This window comes from Hippopotamus amphibius, chromosome 15 (assembly GCF_030028045.1).
Source record: "Hippopotamus amphibius kiboko isolate mHipAmp2 chromosome 15, mHipAmp2.hap2, whole genome shotgun sequence".
NCBI lineage: Eukaryota > Metazoa > Chordata > Mammalia > Artiodactyla > Hippopotamidae > Hippopotamus > Hippopotamus amphibius.
In genome coordinates this window covers 7999073-8017330 of record NC_080200.1, presented here as the reverse complement: position 1 = coordinate 8017330, position 18258 = coordinate 7999073, and the positions used below count along the sequence as shown (strand labels likewise).

Below are 18258 nucleotides of genomic sequence, written 5' to 3'. Positions count from 1 at the left end.
GGGATGACCTTTCCTTATTTTTTTGTACCATGTATGTGTTTGCCTATTATCATAGGAGCATAGGTCTGTAGCCATCCACCAGGTGGCCCGTTGCTGTCTTTTTCTTTATCCTTGAACATTTGGGTTGTTTTTGATCTTTTACAAATAGTGCTCCAGTGAGACTGGACATTTCGAATTGAGTACACACCCCAGACTCCCTCCCCAGTCACATCCGTCTTCCCAAGGCTGCCTCTCCCCTCCCCACCTGGCACAGGCTTCATGGGTGTTTGCAGTGGTGGCTCCTTTGCCCTCTGGAAAGGTAATGCCAGTTCCCCCTCTCACAGCAGAGTATGAGCAGGCAGGGGCTTCAGGGCGGGCACGGCTGTCACCCCTTCAACACCCATCCTAGCAACCCCCACAGATCTCCCTGGGCTTCCCTCTGTCCTCTGTATCTCACACACACACACGCATGCGCGCGCACACACACGCACACATGCACGGCTAGCCTAGAAGGGTCCCCAGGCACTGGCGGGGGCCATTGATCGGCAGGGTTGCCTCGATTCTGGGTAACTTGGGACGAGGAGGAGTTCCATGGGGTGGCTTCCAGAGTGGAATTTTGGCCATTCAGACGACAGGTAACCTTAGAAACAGTCGTTGCAAGTTGGCGTGTTACGTTGGAACTTTGCACACCACTCAGAGGGCACAGTGTGGAGGTTCTGACCCAGGGTTCAAGTTCTGTGAGGTTGCCCCCTGATGCTGTAGCAGCAAGACACCGTCGCTAGTCGTACCAGTGACATGGTGGCCAGCGTTTATTGATTGAACATTTGCCGCGTGCCACGTTTATTCTCATGTCAACCCTCTGAGATTGGTGTGTTACTGTCTTCATTTGACAGGAGGGAAACTAGGGTCCAGGCAGGTGACGTCCTGGCTTGTTCCGGATCGCACGGCCTGGAAGTGGGGGGCCCAGGTGGACCCCAGGTGGCCCAGGGTCGCCAGCCCAAGCTCCTTCCTCATGGTGTCCTTTGATTTCTGTTCTTTCAGGCCTGCGGACCATCGGCGTCATCACCAAGCTCGACCTGATGGACGAAGGCACTGACTCCAGGGACGTCCTGGAGAATAAGCTGCTCCCCTTGAGAAGAGGTGCTGCCCGGGGGGCCTGGGGGCCACGGGGTGGGAGAGGCCGGGCAAGATGGGTGGGCCTGAGCACCAGGAGAGCTGGTGCACCTCTGCTTTTGAGAAGTAACTTGTTTTCATCGTCATCTTTACGGAAACCTCAACAAATGCTCACAGATAACATCACCAGTTTCCCCACTGTTCAGAAGTAACTGCTTTTCCGTTCCATTGTAAACCCTTCTTTCTTTCTGCCCAAGTGAACATAGGTAGCTTTTATTTTTTGTTTTTTTGTTTTGTTTTTTTGTTTGTTGTTGTTGTTGCTGCATCAGGTCTTAGTAGTGGCACGCCAGCTTCTCTCTAGTTGCGGCGTGTGGTCTCCAGAACGCGCAGGCTCAGTAGTTGAGGCGCGGGCTTAGTTGCCCTGCGGCACGTGGGATCTTAGTTTCCTAACCAGGGATTGAACCTGAGTCCCCTGCATTGGAAGGCAGATTCTTAACCACCGGACCACCAGGGAAGTCCCTAGGTAGCTTTTTCTTCTGATTTGTGTACATTCATTTTTCAGCTAAGTGAACACCTACTCATTTGGGGAACAGAAATAAGTGTCCAGAAGAAGGAAACTGAAATCATCTACCGCCCCACGTATCCCCCTCGTTAATACTCTGCAGCTGTCCTTCCCAGGATTTCCCGAGGATTTTTAACTTTTCTTAACGTTCAGTACTTGGTTTCAGACATTCTCTCAAATGGAGAGAAAAGTGCGAGGACCCCCTGGCCCAGCCTCACTGCTCATCACACAAGGTTTATCTTCAACGCCCTGAATAACCTCTCCTGTTGTTCTTTCCTTCCTGGAGGATTGTGAAGCACATCCTAGGCACCCTATCATTTGACACATAAATACCAACGTTTCCATTTAAACAGCTCCCCCTCCAGCCGCTTTATCTGTACTGCTGCTGTGTGGAAGAAACCCGGTTGCATCGCACACTTGGGATCTAGCCACGTGGTGTTTCCTGTAAACTGGTGATTAGATCTAGACAGAGGCTGATTAGGCTCCTGTTTAGTTTAGTTTCAGATATTCTGACAAGAGTAGCCCAGGTGTTTTTATTTTCAAAACATGAGAATAGCGGGAATTCCCTGGCAGTCCTGTGGTTAGGACTCCGCACAGGTTTGATCCTTGGTTGGGGAACTAAGACCCTGCAAGCTGCGCGGCACAGCCAGAAAAAAAAAATTCTTATAGCCAGTGTGTATTAAGTACCCGTTATGTATCAGGCGCTGTTCTGTGCTCTTGATGTGGAAGAACCCATTTAATCCTTGTAACAGTCCAATGCAGTGGCTCTGTGCTCACCCCCATTTTGTGGATGAAGAAACTGAGGCACTGAGATGCTACATCCCCTGCCCCAGCTGACAAAGCTAGCAGGTGGCGGAACTAGAGCGCCCCCTCTCCAGCACCACACCACCTGGTGACCTGCTTTTCTGTTTCACTTAGCAAAATAGCAGAACGTGTCCCCGTGACAGGCAAATACTCTTCAAGATGACTGTAAAAGGTCTTGTGGGGTCCCTCTTACGGGGGTACCTGGGCCGTGACTCAGTCCCCATTTGTTGGACACTTAGGTTAGTTCCTGTTTTTCACTGCGGCACAGTGTGGAATAGGTATGAATATCCAGCAAGGTTAGTTGTCCCCATTCCCCTTCTTTTTGAAATTTTTTTTTCTGTCTCTAAAGCTCGGATTGTGGATTTCATCTTCTCCAATGCTTTTCTCTATCTAGCCCCTCACACCAAGCTGAATGTAACCTCTCCTTCCTCCAAACACTCCTGTTGCTTTTCGGGACTGTACTCTGCATCTGCGTTCTCCGTGTTGCTCCTGAGAACGCGTAGGGCTTGTCACCTCGTCTGTGAGTGACTTGTAGGACAGGATCCAGGTCTACACTTGCACATTGCCTGGCCCCCTGGCTGGTCCATAGTGCGCATCCGGGCTCCTTGGCTTGCCTGGCACTGCCCTGACCTGACCCCCTTTCCCCACAGGCTACATTGGCGTGGTGAATCGCAGCCAGAAGGACATTGAGGGCAGGAAGGACATCCGCACAGCGCTGGCAGCCGAGAGGAAATTCTTCCTCTCCCACCCGGCCTACCGGCACATGGCTGACCGCATGGGCACCCCGCACCTGCAAAAGACTTTGAATCAGGTACCGCGAGGGTTTTGTACAGTTGCTCAGGCTGCGCACTGCACAACAGCTGCCAGTCACAATGGCGCTGGCCTTGGTCCAGAGCAGCACTCGTTTTAGCAAAATGGGTTCAGTGAACATTTGATTCAGGGCCTGGAGAAGAGTGGGTGTTCAGTAAGTCAGTGCCAGTACTATTGTTACCATCACTACTATTGGTGCCATTATTTTAATTACCACAGTAATTATTTAGTCACATACCCAGAAGTTTGCATACAGTTCCTGACATTGATGACCTGGGTTACGAATGCCTCGTCCGACCCAAGGCCGGGTGGCTGGCAGCGCTCAACAGTAGCAAACCAGGAGGATTTCGGAGCCTGACCTTCTTGGGTCCAAATAGCAGCCCCGCCTTTCCAAGCCTCCCTGTCCATCAGTCGGGAATCATCCCTATCCCTGCCCCAGGGTGGCGTCTGCTACAGGAAATGCAGCACGTAGCAAATGCCAGCAACTCTGGTTATTTCATTGCTTTTCTAGTGTTCTTTTTTCCCACAGGTAGTATATTCACAGGGTTCATAAACAAAATCAGGGTTTAAAAGTATACAGTGAAGCGCCCCCATCTGCCCCTGCCTCCCACTCACAGGGCACCACTGTTAACACCGCCTGAATTTTTTTCTGTCCATAAAAGCAGAAAGAACTTTTGAGAATAACATTTCTCCATTTCTTACAGTCACAGATATCACCCCACCCCACTGCCTTTTTTTTTTTTTTTTTGGCAGGGGGCTCAGCAGTATCTCCTGGAGCTCTGTCCCTACAGAAAAGAAGCCTTCCTCCCTCTTTTTTGTAGCCCTGTAGTAGTCCCTGAACACATGGGCCCTCGCCTATTCACCCAGGCTTTTGTTGGAGGGCCACGTGGCTGGTTTCTCATATTCCTAGTCAACAAAAGGCTGCTGTTTAATAACATCGTTTTGCATGTGTGCCAGTTTCTCCGAAAGTGAAATTCCTGATGTGGGATTATGTAGCTACGCTGTAGCAGGCAGTGCTGTCCTTAGGAGCTGCCTGGGGTGGCCTGGGGTTACAAGGAATTCCCCCTCGGTGCTGTATAGTAGCATCTCAGATCGGGGCAGGGCCTCAGAGGGACAGTCTAAGAGTCCCGTGGCAACATGGGGGCTAGACCCTGTCCTTGGGTAAGGGATTTTTTTTTTTTTGGCTGCGCTGTGCGGCATACAGGATCTTAGTTCCCCGACCAGGGATTGTACCCATGCCCCCTGCATTGGGAATGCAGAGTCTTAACCACTGGACCGCCAGAGAAGTCCCAGGGGAAGGGATGTTTCTAATTGGGGGCACCAGATAAAGGCACGGTCGAGTGTTAGGCAGTGATGGGGGCAAGGAAGAGAGCAGGCAGCTCAGTAGAACAAAGAGGGAAGTAAGTGTCCGGTGGGGAGGGGCCCTCCAGGAAAGGAAGCAGGGGTCTGCCTGGGCAGAGGGGCGGAGGGAGAGGAAGGGAAGTAAAACTCCCTGCAGGTGCCTGAGGCCGCCCAGCTGGCCTCCTGAGGGCCTGCCTGCACATCCTGGTGCTTCCTGGTGCGGTGGTCCCACCCGCGCCTCCGTTGCCTCCGTGGCCCCCGTTGCCCCACGAGCTAACTGGAGTTGCTATAATACCCCAGGATGCTGTCGCGGACCAGAGCGCACTGCCACCCTTGGGGACCTGCAGCTCCCACAGGGAGGGGCCCCTGGTTAGAGAGGGCTTTCGGGTGACCATCAGATTCATTCCACAGACTGTGAGGCTCCTTCACACGTTTTGTCCTATCTTGATGGATAGTTTGTCATTTCTTCTGTCTCGCAGGACAGATGGCCACAAAACACTGCTTTTCGCTTTTGGGGTTTCAGCTGATTTTATGGCTTTTATTTTTTTCTTTCCTTCTCTCTTTCTCTTTTACTGTAGTATTAAAAAAAAGTCAGACAGTCCAGATACAGTGAACGTCCCATTTCCTCCCATCCGTGACAGGTCCCTTCCTCCGAGGCAGCCAGTGTCACCACTTCCTGGGCTTCCTTCTTGAGACGCCAGACACTGGAGAGACGGATGTGTCTGTACCGCCGGCCTGCCCACTTCCTCCTGTCTCTCTTTTCCTTCTCTTCCCTTTCCGTCTTCCTTTTCACCACCTGAACAGTTAATATATTTACCCGCTGCTCCGTATCTAGCTTTTTCTCGAACGCCCCATCTTGAGGCTTATTGCCTAACCTTTCTGGCACTGCTGCCTCCTCTTAAAATGTGTATACAGTCAACAAATCCCCGTGGTTCAAAAGCAGAACAATAGAGGGGAAAGGGGCTGCAGGAAAGGGTCTTCCCGCTCGCCTACCCCATCCTGCTCTTTTCTTGTGAACCATCCTTCACTCTGTGCGTGTAAATGAAAATGTGTTTACTTTCTCCCTGTCTTTACAGAAGGGAGCACCGCGTATGCGTGTTCTGTGCCTTTTTCGGTGACCTTTGTCTCTCATACCGTGTAGGGCCCGTCCCCGTGTCTGTACGTTCCCCCCGTGTCCCACAGTGTGGATGTACCATCGCCCGTCTGACAGTCCTTCTGTACCCGGGTCCTGCGCAGGCTTCCTAGGCTTTCTGTTTCCCCCCGCTGAGCGGCACTAGTGGCAGCTGTGCCTGGTCAGCACGTGGGTCCTGCCGCCTGGTCCTCGCAGACAGTGGCGTGTGCTCTGTGCTGTGGACAGCCCAGTTGACCCGCCCTGCCAGGGCCCCACCGGCTGTTTGTAGCCTCTCACTGTTCCACCTCTCCTCGCACCTCATGCACGTGTGACTCCAGTGGGTTTGTCTGTTGGTCCCTCGAGGCTGGGGGTGGAGGGGGCCTGGCCCCTTCTCAGCATCCTGCCCGTGCTGACCTCCGACCTCTCTCCCGCAGCAACTGACCAACCACATCCGGGAGTCGCTGCCGGCCCTGCGCAGCAAGCTGCAGAGCCAGCTGCTGTCCCTGGAGAAGGAGGTGGAGGAGTACAAGAACTTCCGGCCCGACGACCCCACCCGCAAGACCAAAGCCCTGCTGCAGTACGTGCCCCTCCCCCAGCCGGGTGCTCCGGGGCCTCCCTCCAGCCTCAGGCTCCCACCTCTGGGCTGGGCGCCCATCCCCACTCATCCATCCCTTCTTTCAGCACACACTTGACCAGAGCCTCCCAGGTGCTCAGCCCTGTCCTGAGCACTGGGGTCGCCCGGGTGTGTGGGCAGACACCCATCTGCTGAGAAAGGGGAGGGAGGAGGTAAGATAAGTAAAGGAGAACACGTATGGTGTGTGACATGGGGAAGGGGTCGAGAGTGCCAGGGTGGGTGTGGGGGGTACCATTTAAAATCGTGTGGTCAGTGAAGCTTTCTCCCCCCCCCCCCCCCCACCCCGAGACAATGAGAGTCAGGCAGAGACCTGAAAGGAGAGGCGGGGGCCATGCAGAGTCCTGGGGGTGGGGGCCTGGCCAGTGCCTGAGGCAGGGTTGCGTCCAGCATGTGGGAGAAGGCCCTTGTGGCTCGAGCAGAGTGAGTGAGGGGTGAGTGGGAGGAAGCGAGGGCAGGGAGGGAGCAGGGTAGAGCCTGCAGGGCCTTGTGGACCAGGGCGGGGAGTGCGGTGAGGGCTCTGAGCCTTGGCAGGACCTGGCCTGACCCAGGTGCTCACGGGCGCCCCCTGGCGGCTGCAGGGAGGACAGACATGGGGGAGGGAGCCATGCCGAGTGTCAGCTGCTTCTGCTTGGTTTCTTGGAATCCTTGCCATGACTCGAGTGCTCCCCGCAGCCGCCCAGCTGTGAGCTGGAGGAGTGGGTGTGCCCCCGCCAATCCCTTACCCCCCCATCCCAGCTTCTCACCCGGGGTTCCTCCTGCCTCCGCACTCCAGGTGTCTACACTGCCGGCAGCCCTCAGCCCTGGAAGGGCTTGGCTAGGGTGGGATCCAGAAGCTCCCTGGCAGCTCAGATGGTGCCGCGCACAAGACCCCTCCCAGAGGGACCCTGTCCTCTGTGGCCGTCATAGGCCTGGTGTGGGGCCGCCCACCCCCTCTGCCATGTGGTACTGCACGGTGGTGAGAGCAGGGGTGAGAATGCTTTCACCAGCAGACGGCCTCAGCCCATTCCAGAAAGCTTTCTGCAGCACCAGCACTGGCCCCTTGCAGGCTTTAAAGAGGAGATCTGGTCTAGTGTGTGCTGCAGGGGCCACAGCCTGGGACTAAATCTGGGCCTGCTGGGCGACCACAGGCAGGTGACCACACTTCTCTGAGCCTTGTTTTCCTCACCCCTAAAATGAGGATGGCAGTGTCTCTCACGTCATGTGGCCACTGGGGCATCTTGTGAAAATGCTTGCAGGGCCCTTGGCAGGGGAGGCCAGGGGACGCCCCCCACGGCAGCACACATCCCCCAGGGCTCGTGTCATCTTTCACCAGTGCCCTGTGGCCCGGCCCTGGTGGGTTTGACATCACAGCAGAGGTGCACCGCTGTCATCTGTGGCCCCTCAGTGAGGGCTGGTGTGCCTTTAGCATCTTATCTGTGGTCCAGATCCTCACACAGGCTGTGGGCCACACAGACCAGCAGCCAGCAGGGGGCCCTTGCTTCTTCCTTTCCCGCTGGCGTCCCTTTGAATGGCTTGGTGCATGACCTCCTCCTCGGCCTTTATTATAAAAATATTAGACTGCCTTCATGTTAACAGAGGGTGAAAACTTGCCCTTCCTCCACTGCACCCAAGTTGCCGTCTCCAGGCTCTTGTCTTACCAGAGAATGAGAACAGTGGCATCACACTAGCCCCCAGTTCTGCTCTCTCACAGCTGCTGGAAAGGCGTCCATTTCCCGTGGCCACCTGGAGTATCCCACAGGCTAGTCACGTGACCTGACACCCAGAGGGGAGAGTCGGCTATTTTTCTGCTTGGATAGATGCTACTCGAATTCATGTTGAGCTCACAAGCGAGGATTCCCGCAGGGCAGACTCCTAAAAGCGGGATGGCTGGCTTGAGGAGAACTTGAATTTGAATCTGTAGCGCTTCTGTGGCCTCCAGGGAGGCCCATGCCCGCCAGCCTCCCGGACTGGTTCTGGGTCCCACACAGGCATATATGGTATATGGCCCACTTGGAGCCAGTGATAAGAAAGCTACCTGTTTTTACTTGAATCATCCTCGTTACCGTGAAGATTATCCTGAGCCTAGCTTTCTCCTCCCAGGCACAGCTTGGTCTTTGCTCCGCGTCGGAGAACCTATTGTACATGACCTTCACCTCAGCTCCATCCTCTGCATAGAACACAGATCACTTAAAACCCTGGCGGGTTCGTTCCCCAGGCAGAGGTGATGGGAGACATTTTTCAAACCAGCTCTCTTCCCTCCGCTTTTGTGTTTTGCACCCGGATCTCTCTCCTTCTAGAACTAGGAACGGGAATGCCTGTTCCCTAGACGTGCAGTTGTGGCTCTAAACTCAGGACTGTTCGTCTCTGGTGACCACTGGTCATCTGTAGATATCTTACCTGCCCCGTACTTTGGTGCGTTCATTTGCTGTGGCTGCAGCAAAGTCCTACAAACTTGGTGGCTTAAACTAAAATAGAAATTTATTGGGCATTCCCTGGTGGTCCAGTGGTCAGGACTGTGTGCTCTCACTGCCGCGGGCTGGGGTTCAGTCCCTGGTCAGGGAGGTAAGATCCCACACGCCATGCGGCATGGCAAGAAAAAAAAGAAAAAAATTATCGTTTCATCACTCTGTGCACCAAGTGTCCAAAATCAAGGTGTCAGCAGGGTTGGTTTCTTCTGTGGACTTCGAGTGGCTTGCTGGCAGCTTTGGGGTTCCCAGTCTCTGTCTTACCTTCACGTGCCATTTTCCCCGTGTGTGTCCAAATTTCCCCCTCTTCTAGGAACACCAGTCACAAGTGGCTTAGTGGCCCACCCTCCTCCAATATGACCTCATCTTAACTAATGACATCTGAAAGGACTCTGTTTCCAAATAAGTTCACGTTCTGAGGTACTGGAGGTCAGGACATTGGCATGAATTTGGGGGCACACACGACAATTGGTAAGGATGCTCTCTGAGCACAGCTCAGACTCCAGCGCCCCTGGAAGGCTGGCGCTCACGTGTGCTACGTCTTTTTGCTTCCGAGCCTGGCGGCAGGTGATGTGGGTTTCATCCTGCCCCCGAACCACTCCCCTGCTCTGTAGTCTGTCCTTGTCTTAGCGCTAAGCCTTTTACAACCTTGGCCCCGATTTGGCCACTGTTCAAGGTCCCCATTCCAGGTGCAGCATTAATGGAGGCCTTTGCATGTCTCAGGGAAGGAAGTCAGGTGCGCACACTGTCTGCTTCATGTGGGCAGAGAGCTTCTGGGGACCTGGGACACCCTGCGGGTGACCCCCTGGGTGTTCAGGGAGAACCCCATTCATTGGTGGCCGAACCTGGCCACCCCGGCAGCTTCCAGGCATCAGCTGTATTTGCCTATAAGAGCCGGCCTTCCCTGTGCCAGAGAACTGCTGGCTCCCTGCTGCCGGCCCAGCTGGGGGGGCTGGTCCCGATTGGAGCAGCTCCTCTTCTGGGAAAACTCCACACAGTACTTGAGGAGGTCAGGAATTTGGGGAATGGAAATGAGGAAATGATTCAGACAGACAGTGCAAGGGACTGCCGGAAACAATTAGAAATGCTCAAGAAAACCAAAACACTGATAAATATTTTGGTTCTTCACTGCTCACATCGTCACAGCACTAGGCAGCAATACTTTGAGACACTTTTTAATGGCTGTGCTGCGTTCTAAGGGGCCATGCTGGGTTCTAAGGGGCCATGCACGGTGTTACCACATTTCATCAATTATATGTGCACTTTAAAAATTTTTTTAACTTCTCTGAAATCAGATGATTCAGGTGAATTACCATCTCTTGGTAGCATTTTTCTTTTGGAGGGGGGAGGTGTCCAGACTAATAGCGCGTTTGGAGACCGATGCCTGCCTTGAGTTGATGAAACTTAGAAACTCCTTAAATCCTTACAGTGACCCTACATGGAGGTGCTGTTACAATCAGCCCACTTTGGAGATGGAGAAACTGAGGCCCAGAGGGCAAAGCCACCCGGCCAAGGCTTCACAGCCCATCAGTGGTGGAGCCCTGGCCCAAACAGACTAAGAGGTGGCGGGAACCAGTGGAAGGGCTCCCTTTTCATGTCATGGTCCTGCTGGATGAGGCCAAGCCTCAGGGCAGAGAGGTTGCTAAACTGTGACTCCCTCCCCCCCACCCCACCTCTCATCTCCCTCTTGCCATCTGCAAAATGGGAGTAATAACTGCCCCTCCTGCCCCCAATTCAGTGAATGAATGGTCGTAACAGGCCTATAGAACGGGCCTGGTGTGTAAGCAAGTGCTTGCCATTGGGAGCTCCTGGATTTTGTCTATTTTTTTTTTTAACCCACACATGCATTTTGCTAATGAAAAATAAAATGATGGGACTTCCTTGGTTGCCTAGTGGTTAGGATATGGTGCTTTTATTGTGGAGGGTCCGGTTCGATCCATGGTCGGAGAACCATCCGACATGCCATGTGGCCAGATTACAAAAATAAAACTAAAAAAACAAGTAAATAAAAAATAAAAGGAGGGAAGTAATTCGCGGCTTGGCCTGGGACATAATTCCAGAACTGTGTTAAAACCTCTGCTTTGACATTTGGGTTTTCTCTTTCGTCATAGGATGGTCCAGCAGTTTGGGGTGGACTTTGAAAAGAGGATCGAGGGCTCTGGAGACCAAGTGGACACGCTAGAGCTCTCCGGGGGCGCCCGGATCAATCGCATCTTCCACGAGCGGTTTCCCTTTGAGCTGGTGAAGGTAGCACTGCCTGGGCTGGGCCCTCTGGTCAGCCTTGACCCTCCTGCTCTGTCAGCCTCGAGCCCGGCCTCCTCCCAGGCCACGAGGTCTCGAGCTCCCACCTCCAGCCCGGGACCTCCTTCCCTGAGTTTAGAGATTTCCAGCAGAGCTGTATGAAAAATTCCATTTTTTCCCTCTGAAAACATGTTCTTTGCAAAATACATAGAAAACATAGGTAAATTCACTTGGGAAAATGTCCCCAGCATGTGGTTGAAAGGGAAAAAGGAGATTATGGAGCCAACATTGTGCAACAAAATACACAGTTGATATATATAACATCCTTCATGTGAAGTCTTACACGCATGTCTAGATGTGTGTCTTTGTGGAGACAGATCTGCAGGAATATTCAGAAAATGTCAGCTCTGGTTCTGGGATTGGAGGTTTTCTTTTTGTTTTAATTGCTTGGAGTTTTACACTTTTTACAGTGAGCAGATATCATCTTTGTAAAAACCAGTCACTTTCTTTTCAGTAGAAGAATAAAAGCTGAAAGGAGAAAAACACCCATATTCCTAACACCCACAGACAATGCTTCTTAGCATCTGGACGTATGTCCTTTGAGAATTATTTCTGTGCAAATGCAGGCAAAAAGCCTCCCCGCCTCCATAAACACAGCACATATATTTATCCGTACCAGTGTGTGCATATATATATATTTTAAAAACAAATTATGCATCTTTGTATTCTTTTTTTTCTCATATGATTGCCATCTTTCCAAACTAGTATATACGTTTCATGCATTGCCAATGGCAAAACACTGTCTTATTTTATGACCGTTCCATGGTGCATTTAACCAGCCTCCCACTGTTGGGCATTTTGGTTGTTTTCACATTTTTTAGCAGTTACAGGCAGTTTTATGAATGTAGCTAATTCTTAATTTCACAAGGCAGATTCCTAGAGCACTTAAAACTATCTGGTGACAGTATAGGTATGTTTTTAGAGGCTCTTGATTTGTACTGCCAGCATAGCCCAGAAGAAAGTTTACGTGAGTTGATTCTCCTTCCAAGAGAGCAAGAGTGTTCGTTTCAGGGCATGCTTGCCGAAACTGAGTTTTAGTGTTTTTGAAATTTTTGACCAATTAAATATGCTGCCATGTGAATACAAGCGGTACACAGGAGATGACATTCCCCAGCTACAGACCTGATGTGGGGGTGCCCCTAGGTATCTCCTTGCATGTGTTTGGTTTGTCTGTTCTCAGATGGAGTTCGATGAGAAGGACTTAAGACGGGAGATCAGCTACGCCATTAAGAACATCCACGGAGTCAGGCAAGTTCCACGGGGAGAGGCGCCACGTTCCCTTCACCGCCACGGTGCCACCCTGCAGCCAGTCAGTCCCCCCAAACCTCTGCGTGCCCCGATTATGAGGCCTGGAGAGGGCTCTGGGGTGGGTTGCAGTAGCTGTCAATCTCTCCCTCTGGGTCTCCAAGGGCACTCGAGGGTGGGTGTGCTTAGTTCTGTGTGGATATGTCATGGGCCCGGGGGCTGTCCGCTGCCCTTGGGTTAAACGTTGGTTAAAGGGCCGGTCACCGTGGTCACCCAAGGCAGGAACCTCACTGCGCATTTGCCCTGGGGGGTGGGGAGGGAGTCAGAGCCGAGGCACGATCACAGGAGCCCAGCATTTGTCCCCATCGTGGGTGCCCTGGGAGCCTCCTGGGTCCCCACCGTTTTGCTCCCATCCTCCAGTCTCGCTTGGCCATGGGGTCCTCAGAACGTCCCAGGGGGTTCCAGGTAGCGGACGCGGGCATCCGACCCCCAGACTTGCCGCGACCTTGGCTCTCTCGGGAACCTGGCCCGTGCCTGTGACGTTGCTGACCGTGCTTTGTTTCTCTCTGACTTATCTCCCCCGCCCCCGGGTACGGATGCTTTTAGGACCGGGCTCTTCACCCCGGACTTGGCATTCGAGGCCATTGTGAAAAAGCAGGTCGTCAAGCTGAAAGAGCCCTGTCTGAAATGTGTCGACCTGGTTATCCAGGAGCTAATCAATACAGTTAGGCAGTGTACCAGTAAGGTATTGGACCCTTGGCAGGGTGACTCCTGGCCTTGTGGAAACGGGGCTACGGGGGTTTGGTATCAGGCTTCCAGTGCTGCTTGGCCTCTGCCCCACTGGTCCCCCTCCCCTTCCCAGATCGCCTCAGTTTCTAAGATCGTGGCCTCTTCCCAGAGGCTGGGGCGGGAGCGTTTCGGCCTGGGTGCGGCCCGGGGGTGCCAGGCCTCCAGACTCCAGACTGGTGGGCGGGGCCCCCTGGGACCCTGATACCAAGCTTAGCATGTGTCTCGATGGGGGTTTTGTTGGGCTGTCGCTTTTGCTGTCTCCTGGGGAGCAGAGAGGGACCTCGTGTGACCTGCTGGAGGCCAAGCTCCCTGAACCTCCCAGCCCCCCACCCCTTCTTGACAAATGCCTGGCACCCTCGGGCTTTCCCGGAGCCAGCCACTTCTCTGTCCCCGAGGTGCTGAGAAAGGCCCAAATGCCACCGGCATAATGAGTGCCGGCTCCCAGGCTAGGCCCCTAACGGCCTCCACCAGCTCCCCCCAGGAGCAGTGCTGTCCCCGCAAGCAGGCGGTCCTTGGATCCGCTAGGTCACAAGCACCTGGGAGCCCGTGTTCATGGGCCACTGCCTCCACTTGGCAGGACGCACCGGCGCCCCTGCAAGGCCTGGTTCCCGGGGCTGCACGCTTTGGCCAAGCAGCTGAAGCGCTTCCTGGTGGGCGGTTTGTGCTTGCACGTCCACCGTGGCCGTGGAGCTCTGGGTCTGCCTTCCAAGGCATGAGTTCCTGCTTGATCCTTCTGTTCTCAGTCTGGAAAAGCCCACATTTGCTTCTTAAGCTTCTTCGATTGGAAAAGGGAGGGGAAAGAAACCCAGATGGTTTGGAGGTGTTCATCCTAGAGCCCATTGTCACAGATACGAAAATTCAGGGCCTCCCCATACCTGTAGCTGTTCGTACGCTGACTCCGACCTGTAGCACTTTTGTAATTAAACCCCAGACCAAGCCCGTCCCTAGGACCCAGGACACCTCTTGATCTGAAGCAGCTTCCGGGGCAAATGCGGGCACAGGCTCCTTCATGCATGTCACTAACTGGCTGACTCTCGTTTCTTCTCTCTCTGTCTCCCGTCCCGCGTGTGTGGCCTGCACTGCCCCTGGGTGTCTTTCCACCTCATCCTGCCCTCCGCATGACCCAGGACGGGGCTCTTCACCCCCGACATGGCCTTTGAAGCCATTGTGAAAAAACAGATTGTAAAACTCAAAGAGCCGAGTTTGAAGTGTGTTGATCTCGTGGTCTCAGAACTGGCCACGGTCATTAAAAAGTGTGCCGAGAAGGTAACAGAGGGTTTTCTTATTATCACCTACGCCTTTGTCCCCCATCTTCTGCTTCCCATCATGAGTCTTAACCTGAGCATCTGGGAAACTCTGCCTCGGCAGGAACCCCCTCCCGTGGGCCCGTGATCGCTTGGCGACATCTCCACTTTGCCTCGGCTGACACAAGGGGGTTTGGGACTCGGGTTCCACCTTTGCAGTTTGGGTCTCTGACGGGGATGGAGGGCCTTCGATGTTGCCAGATGCACTTACTCAGCAGGCAACAGGGAAGAGAGTCCGTGCCCGTCCCTGAAACACTTTGAGAAATGGGGCTTCCAAACCGCCACCAACGTGGTGAAACACTTCGCCAGTGCGCGGATCTGCGTATTCTTACATCACGGGGCGTTTAAGAATTTTTTAGTACTCTCTGGCAGTCCAGTGGTCAGGACTCTGATTCCACTGCAGGGGGCCCAGGTTCAGTCCCTGGTCAGGGAGCTAAAATCCCACAAGCCACGTGGGCCCCTTCCCCCCCAAAAAAGGAATTTGTCCATGAGTGATTTTGACCATTTGCTCAGTTTTCCCCAACTCATGGACTTTTCCCCAAACCGTGGAAGGTGGGCTTCTGTGCATTGGTTTGGTTGCTGCTGCAAAGGCTGGGGCAGCGAGGGTGTCAGAGGAGGGGATCCCAAAGTTGAGATGGTCAGGAACGGTTTCCCTGCGGTCCCTCCGAGGTAGATGGCCTGGATGCTGGCCCCACCCCCCCCAACCATTCTAGAATGGGCACTGCCACGCACTCCTGAGCTGCGCGTGGGCCCTTGCCCTGGTGGCCCAGTGGCTTTGATTACACTGTGTCCTCGCTGTTACCCAGTGCTTCGAGGGAGGGGGATGGCTGTCACCCGCTTTCTCTGCCACTTTCCACCTCTGAATCGCATTCTCGAAAAGCACCTCTGCTTCTGCCTGGGCACCCTCTCGGTCTCTCCGGCCCACCGTTCCCCCACTGTCCCCCTCTTGTCTCCCAGTTGGAGCAGCTCTGAGACAGGAGTGGGGTGGGGACCCGGTGGGCCCACTCCATGTCACCCCCCCTTTTGTCTCATGTTGCTTTCCCGCACCACGAGGACTCAGCCAACACTGCCACTCTGCTTTCCCTCCAGCTCAGCTCCTACCCCCGGTTGCGAGAGGAAACTGAACGAATCGTCACCACTTACATCCGGGAACGGGAGGGGAGGACCAAGGACCAGGTACTGGCTTTCAATTTCATCCTTCAGGTGTAGTTTATGTGCAGTAGATCTTGGTTGTGCAGTTATGTGAGTTTTGACAAATGCATACAGCAAGGTGACCCCCACCTCACTCAACATACAGGGCAGTTCTGTCACCTCCCCCTGACCCTGGCAGCCACTGGGCAGCTTCCTGTCCCTGTAGTTTTGCCTTTTCCAGAATGTCGGTGTGAACAGACTCTTGCTGTGGTAGCCTTTTGATCCTGTCTTCCTTCCCTCGGCACCGTGCATTCGGGACTCATCCCTGATGTTTGTGATGTATCCAGAGCATCTCTTTGTGTCTCTTCAGACCACCTGTAGCATTTCATGGCGTGCGTGGACCACAGCCTGCTTATGCATTCACCCACCAGAACATGTTTGAGTGCTTTTTTGTTTTCACATTGTCTTGTGAACACCGTCCAAGCACACCCAAAGCTAGAGAGTGGGACACCGCCACACAGCCACAGCCCGAGTCTCCTCTGTCACCTTCTCAGCCCAGGCCTGCCATTCTGCCTTCATGTGGCCCAACACCTGGTCTGGGTCATTCTTCCCTCCCCCCTCGGTGGTCCACTGTGATCTCTCTCTCTTTTTTTTTTTTAATTGAAGTATAGTTGATTTATAATGTTGTGCCAATCTCTGCTATACAGCAAAGTGACTGTTATACACATATATGCATTCTTTTTTTTTTTTTTTTTTAATTCTTTTCCATTATGGCTTATCCCAGGATATTGGCAGATGTTAATTGAAACTGGAACCTTAACAAGCCCACCTGTTTGTATTTGGTTGTGAGAGCACCTTGTTTAGTCCCTCTCCCCTTGACATTGATGGAGAAGAAGCTGGCTCATTTGTCCTTCACAAGGTCCCCCACTCCCTCAATGCTTCTGTAACCTGGAAGTTTTGTAACAAGCTTGAGATATTCCAGTTCATCTTGCCATTGTTGCTGGCAAGGATGCCATTGTCCTGTCCATACACACTGTAGCCCCCAGTTGCCCCACTCTTGTCATGGCCGGACTCCAGGGTAACAGGACTCAGGCCTTTTATTTTATTTTATTTTTTAGAACTTTTTTTTTAAAGTTCTTTATTGAAATATAATTGCTTTATACTCTTGTTCCAGTTTTTGAGGTACACCAAAGTGAATCAGCTGTGTTTATACATATACCCCCATATCCCCTCCCTCCCGCGACTCCCTTCCACCCCTATTTTTTTTCTTATTAGTAATGTATATATGGCAATCCCAATCTCCCAATCCCCTGCACCCTCGCTTTCTCCACTTGGTGTCCATATGTTTGTTCTCTATATTTGTGTCTCTATTTCTGCCTTGCAAACCGGTTGATTTGTACCATTTTTCTATATTCCACATATATGTGTTTATATACGATATTTGTTTTTCTCTTTCTGACTTACTTCACTCTGTATGACAGTCTCTAGGTCCATCCAGGTCGCTACAAATGTCCCAATTTCGTTCCTTTTTATGGCTGAATAGTATTCCATTGTGTGTATGTACCACATCTTCTTTATAGGACTCAGGCTTTTTAAACCAACGTCGGTGGCTCCCATGGACGGAGCACCCCGGCATTTTCCAACAGCCCCCCAAGATCCGAGTGCCTGGCCCACTGGATGCCTGGGGTTTCAGGGGCATACTGAAGTGACAGGGAGGGCAAGGGATAGTTTCAGGGCCTGTGTCTTATCTGAGACACATCTCAACTGGCTGATGTATGCTTTTATGCCCGTGTGTTTCATTTTAATGTCCTCACCTGGCCAAATTACCTTTGCCGATTGTTTGTTTTGAACTTTATTGAAGTATAGTTAATTCACATAAGCCATATTCGGGCTTATTTAAGCCTTTGAAAAGTGGGGCCTTATTGCCCCACTCCATGCCTGGGAGGCCACCCTTGTGACCACCACATTGGGCTGCCTGGCTCTGCTGTGTTGGCACAGTCTTTCTCACTAGTGAGGCCTTGGTGTCTGGAAGCACCCATGCCCACTTTCCGCTGCAGACAGACCCCAGGATATGGCAAGGGGTGGGTGGATGACGGCTGGCCTCCTGCCTGGGAAACAGCGTGGTTCCGGGGGGCCCCCTGGTGGTGGGTGCAGGAAGTGCTCTGGCAGGGGCCCCTCCCCACCACACTGGGCCACGTACTCACCATGACCCCCGCTTTCCCCTAGATTCTTCTTCTTATCGACATTGAGCAGTCCTACATCAACACAAACCATGAGGACTTCATTGGATTTGCCAAGTATGTACTTTTCAAGATGGCGGCTGGTGGGGTGGCATGCGTGTCTCCCCCAGTGGGCTGAGACATGAGGCTCTCTCTGCCAGGGGTCTCAGGGTGAAGCGCAGGGCCGTCGGAGAGTATCTGAAAGCTTTCCTGGGTAACAGTGACACCCAGCCTCGTCCCCAGTGTGCCTCCTGTGGGGCACCCCCGTGGTTAGTTTAAGGAGGAAAGGGCGGTCCTGTGCTCAGACCCTCCAGGAAAGGGCGAGGCTAACCAGCATTCAGTGCTTCCTTTCCTGCAGGACTTCTCGGAGCCGTTCATAGACTCACGTGCAGCTTTCCCCAGGCTCCCCCGATGCACTGGTCCCTTTCACTGAGCATCTCAGGGGCTCAGGGCTCCAGAGGCTGCTCTTTG

At 53.2% G+C, this 18258-nt stretch overlaps 1 protein-coding gene across 10 annotated transcripts in view; it reads left to right on the top strand.

Moving 5' to 3' along the window:
• The window catches only part of DNM2 (dynamin 2), an 88448-nt gene that overhangs the window by 46829 nt on the left and 23361 nt on the right, over nucleotides 1–18258 (top strand). For 6 of the 10 annotated variants that reach the window (XM_057710315.1, XM_057710321.1, XM_057710312.1 and 3 more), the window contains exons 5-12: nucleotides 1021–1119; nucleotides 3109–3269; nucleotides 6155–6297; nucleotides 10910–11045; nucleotides 12280–12347; nucleotides 12951–13089; nucleotides 15527–15613; nucleotides 17795–17865. In XM_057710315.1, coding sequence (XP_057566298.1) covers nucleotides 1021–1119; nucleotides 3109–3269; nucleotides 6155–6297; nucleotides 10910–11045; nucleotides 12280–12347; nucleotides 12951–13089; nucleotides 15527–15613; nucleotides 17795–17865 — 904 coding nt within the window. Of the gene's footprint in view, nucleotides 1–1020; nucleotides 1120–3108; nucleotides 3270–6154; nucleotides 6298–10909; nucleotides 11046–12279; nucleotides 12348–12950; nucleotides 13090–14260; nucleotides 14400–15526; nucleotides 15614–17794; nucleotides 17866–18258 lie in introns of all 10 variants that reach the window. The other 4 variants (XM_057710320.1, XM_057710317.1, XM_057710319.1 and 1 more) reach the window with 1 other exon arrangement.